The 3,242-nt window shown below is 36.1% G+C and overlaps 1 protein-coding gene across 1 annotated transcript; it reads left to right on the forward strand.

Annotated features, from left to right (window-relative positions):
* Positions 1–1,321: 1,321 nt before the first annotated feature.
* Positions 1,322–1,820, forward strand: LOC131069226 (uncharacterized). The gene is made up of 2 exons (XM_058004587.2): positions 1,322–1,378; positions 1,485–1,820. The coding sequence occupies exons 1-2, from the start codon at positions 1,322–1,324 to the stop codon at positions 1,818–1,820; spliced, it is 393 nt and encodes a 130-aa protein (XP_057860570.1).
* The last annotated feature ends 1,422 nt before the right edge of the window (positions 1,821–3,242 follow it).

Genomic DNA, 3,242 nt, shown 5'->3' on the forward strand with positions numbered 1-3,242 from the left:
TTTTCCAAGAAATGAAAAGAGCATGCATATCATCTTAAATGCGTGTTGCAGCGATGTACACAACAAGGAATCTTCTTGAATCCAAAGAAATCAGTTTTTGGAGTGACCGAAGGGAAGTTGTTGGGTCACATCGTTGCAAAGGAAGGGATCCACATCGACCCTAAGCAAGTCAAAGCTATTCAACAGTTGCAGTTACCTTCTAGTAAGCCTAGAGTTCGCTCGTTCTTTGGCCAAATCAATTTCATAAGGAAATTCATCCCAGATTTTTTCGAGATCACAAAATCAATTGTTGAGATGATGAAAGGTAATGTGGTTTTCAAATGGTCAGAGGAAGGAAATCAAGCATTCAATCAAATCAAGTCAGCTATAGCAGATGCGCCCACGTTAATGTATCCAAACTTCAACAAGGATTTTAATGTTTACTGCTATGCTTCAGATTCCATATTGTCTGCAATCTTAACTCAACATCATAATGATAATGTTGAGGTGCCAATTGCTTTCATGAGCATTCCTTTGAAGAAACACGAACTGAAGTATTCTATTTTTGAAAAGTAAGCTTTTGCCATGGTGAAGGCTGTGAAGCAATTTCGTTTCTATATTTTGAATTCACAGTCTAATGTATATGTTCTAGATACTGCTGTGAAGAATATTCTTACTCAACATGAGATTGGATTAAGCAAAATAACTTTTTGGATTGCAAAAGTTCAGGAGTATGAAACTGACATCAAACCTACCAAGCTTGTTCGAGGGCGAGGATTATGCAAGTTGTTGGCTGAAAATATGCCAGAAGGAGAAGTTAAAGGAGAAGTTATTTCAGAGTTTGAATTGCCTTTAGTTTTGTTCATTAGCACCATAGATGATTGGTTCACTAATATAGCCTACTTTCTCACATATGGAGAATGTCCAGCTCACCTCACCCCTATGGAGAAAAGGACCACCAAGTTGAAGGCAACCAAATATATCATCTGGGGTGATGTTATGTACAAATAGGGAATCGATGGCACTTTCCTGAGATGTGTGGATAAAGAGCAAAGAGAGAAGGTTATTAAGTTCTTTCATAATGAAGCATGGGCATTTCTCTTCCTCAGTAATGACATACAAGATACTAAGAAATTGTTACTATTGGCCTCGGATGTTCAGGGATGCTGATGAGTGGGTGAAGAAATGTGACACATGTTAGCAATTTAAAGGAAAAGTACAACTTGTTGCTTTTCCATTAAAGCCAGTGATCATAGAGGAGCCTTTTCAACAATGGGGTTTGGATTTCATTGGTCCTATTCATCCTCACTCTAGTGCAAATCACACTTATATCCCGTTAGCTATGAATTATTTTACTAAGTGGGTCAAGGCTGTTCCAGTGAAACAAACAACATCAGAGGTAGTTTGTCACCGATAATGCTACCAATTTCTCTTCCCATGAGATATCATCTTTTTGTTACAAATATGGAATCATTCTCTCTCATGCATCTAACTATTACCCACAGGGAAATGGTCAAGCTCAAGCCAGTAATAAGAATATAATTACTATTCTCTGGAAGCTAGTTGATGAAAATCAAAGAACATGGCATAAACATTTGTATGAGGCATTATGGGCTGATCGCACCACAAAGAAAAGAGCTATCAGGTTATGTCCTTTTGAAATAATTTATGGAACAGAAGCAAAGTTGCCTATTCTGTTGGAGTTATCTTTTCTTAAATTTCAGGAAGTTTTGGGGAATTATGAATTCAAAGATGCATTAGAAAAGCGAGTATTGTATTTGACCAAGATGGAACAACAAAGAGAGGCAGTGGTCGATAGAATTAGAGAACACCAAATGTGAGTTAATGAATTGTTTGATAGAAGAGCAAGAGAAAGATCATTCCGCGTTGGCAACTTGGTTTTGTTATGGGATAAACGAAGAGAGCCAAAGGGAATGCATGGTAAGTTTGATTCACTTTGGAGAGGGCCTTTTCAAATCAGGCAGGTTTGCGGTGAAAATTGAATCTACTTGGCATATATGGATGGAATACATTTTCCCCTTCCTTATAGCAGACAACATTTGAAACTTTATAATCAGTAGGGTGGATTGTCATTTGTCCATGTACATAGGATAAATAGGTTTTTGTATTTGTCCTAGTTTTGATTTGTAGTGAAGGATTTTTCTTTCCTTCATGTTTTCGTCCTTCCTGTCTTCTGCATGTTTTTTGTCTTTCATCTCTCTTGACTCTGACCCAATGAATTGTGCACTAGTCTGAGAAACCAGAGATTTTGGGTTCATCCTGCATCCTTTGCAGTCCTTGTCCCCAGTCAGAGCCAGCTGTTGCACCTATATTTGGCATACCTTTAAAATTGAAATTCAAATTAGTCTCAGTGTAGAGTAAAGATCCAATAGGTGTTTATGCGTAAGTAATGAGCACGTTGTCCAAGGTCATTGCTAGTCAAAATATGAAAAATAGAAGAATTTTAAAAATTAACACAAATTGAGGGAAATCAGTTGACAGTCAAGATCTAAGCATCATTTTGTATCACGTGGCCAACTTTCACTTGAACCAAGCTCATATTTTATTGTATGTTAATCCTTCATTTTTTGGTGTCTCTTTCCTAGAAATGATTAAAATCTCTCATTTTATAATTCTTCATGAGGAGAAAATGATTTACTTGGCTCATTTCCCTACCATCAACACATGTTTCAAATTTTAGGAGTTAAATCCCTACTGTTTGGAAGATATGGTCGTTTTTCTCAAGCATGAGCATTAAATTTAAAATATTTAAATTATTTTTTAAATAAATAATTTAATATTTTAGATTATTTTAATATTGTGGCCATTTGAGGGAAAAAGTTGTCTAGAATGTCATTTTCATCTCTCCTTTATTCTTCTCCATGGTCGATGGTTTCTGGAAGTCAAGGTCATAATGTTTGAAAGAAATGGTTAAAGATGCTCCATTTTCAAGCATTTTAACCCATAACCATAACCTTCACAAAAACACAAGAAAAATGGTTAGAAATACTTCATTTTGGAGCATTCTTAACCCCCATTTATAACCTCTCACAAAAAGGTTAGGAATGCTCCAAAACATAGCATCTCTAACCTCATTTGTTAACCTTGTGGGCCCACTTTTTGTCAAGAAGGTTAGAAATGCTCCATTCTGGAGCATTCTTAACCTCTTCCATAAAATTTTAAAAAAAGGGAAGAAAGAGCTTCAAACTCTAGGTTATGAATGTTTGTTGGATGTAATGAAAACTAAGTGATTTTCATCTGGT

The sequence above is a fragment of the Cryptomeria japonica genome, chromosome 7, assembly GCF_030272615.1.
Source record: "Cryptomeria japonica chromosome 7, Sugi_1.0, whole genome shotgun sequence".
Taxonomy (NCBI): domain Eukaryota; kingdom Viridiplantae; phylum Streptophyta; class Pinopsida; order Cupressales; family Cupressaceae; genus Cryptomeria; species Cryptomeria japonica.

What these genes read in the sequence shown, in the direction of transcription:
- LOC131069226 (XM_058004587.2), top strand. Translation starts at nt 1,322, where the DNA reads ATGAATTATTTTACTAAGTGGGTCAAGGCTGTTCCAGTGAAACAAACA. An exon ending in TGAAACAAACAACATCAGAG is followed by an intron (nt 1,379 to 1,484) that starts GTAGTTTGTCAC and finishes TATTACCCACAG; the next exon opens with GGAAATGGTCAAGCTCAAGC.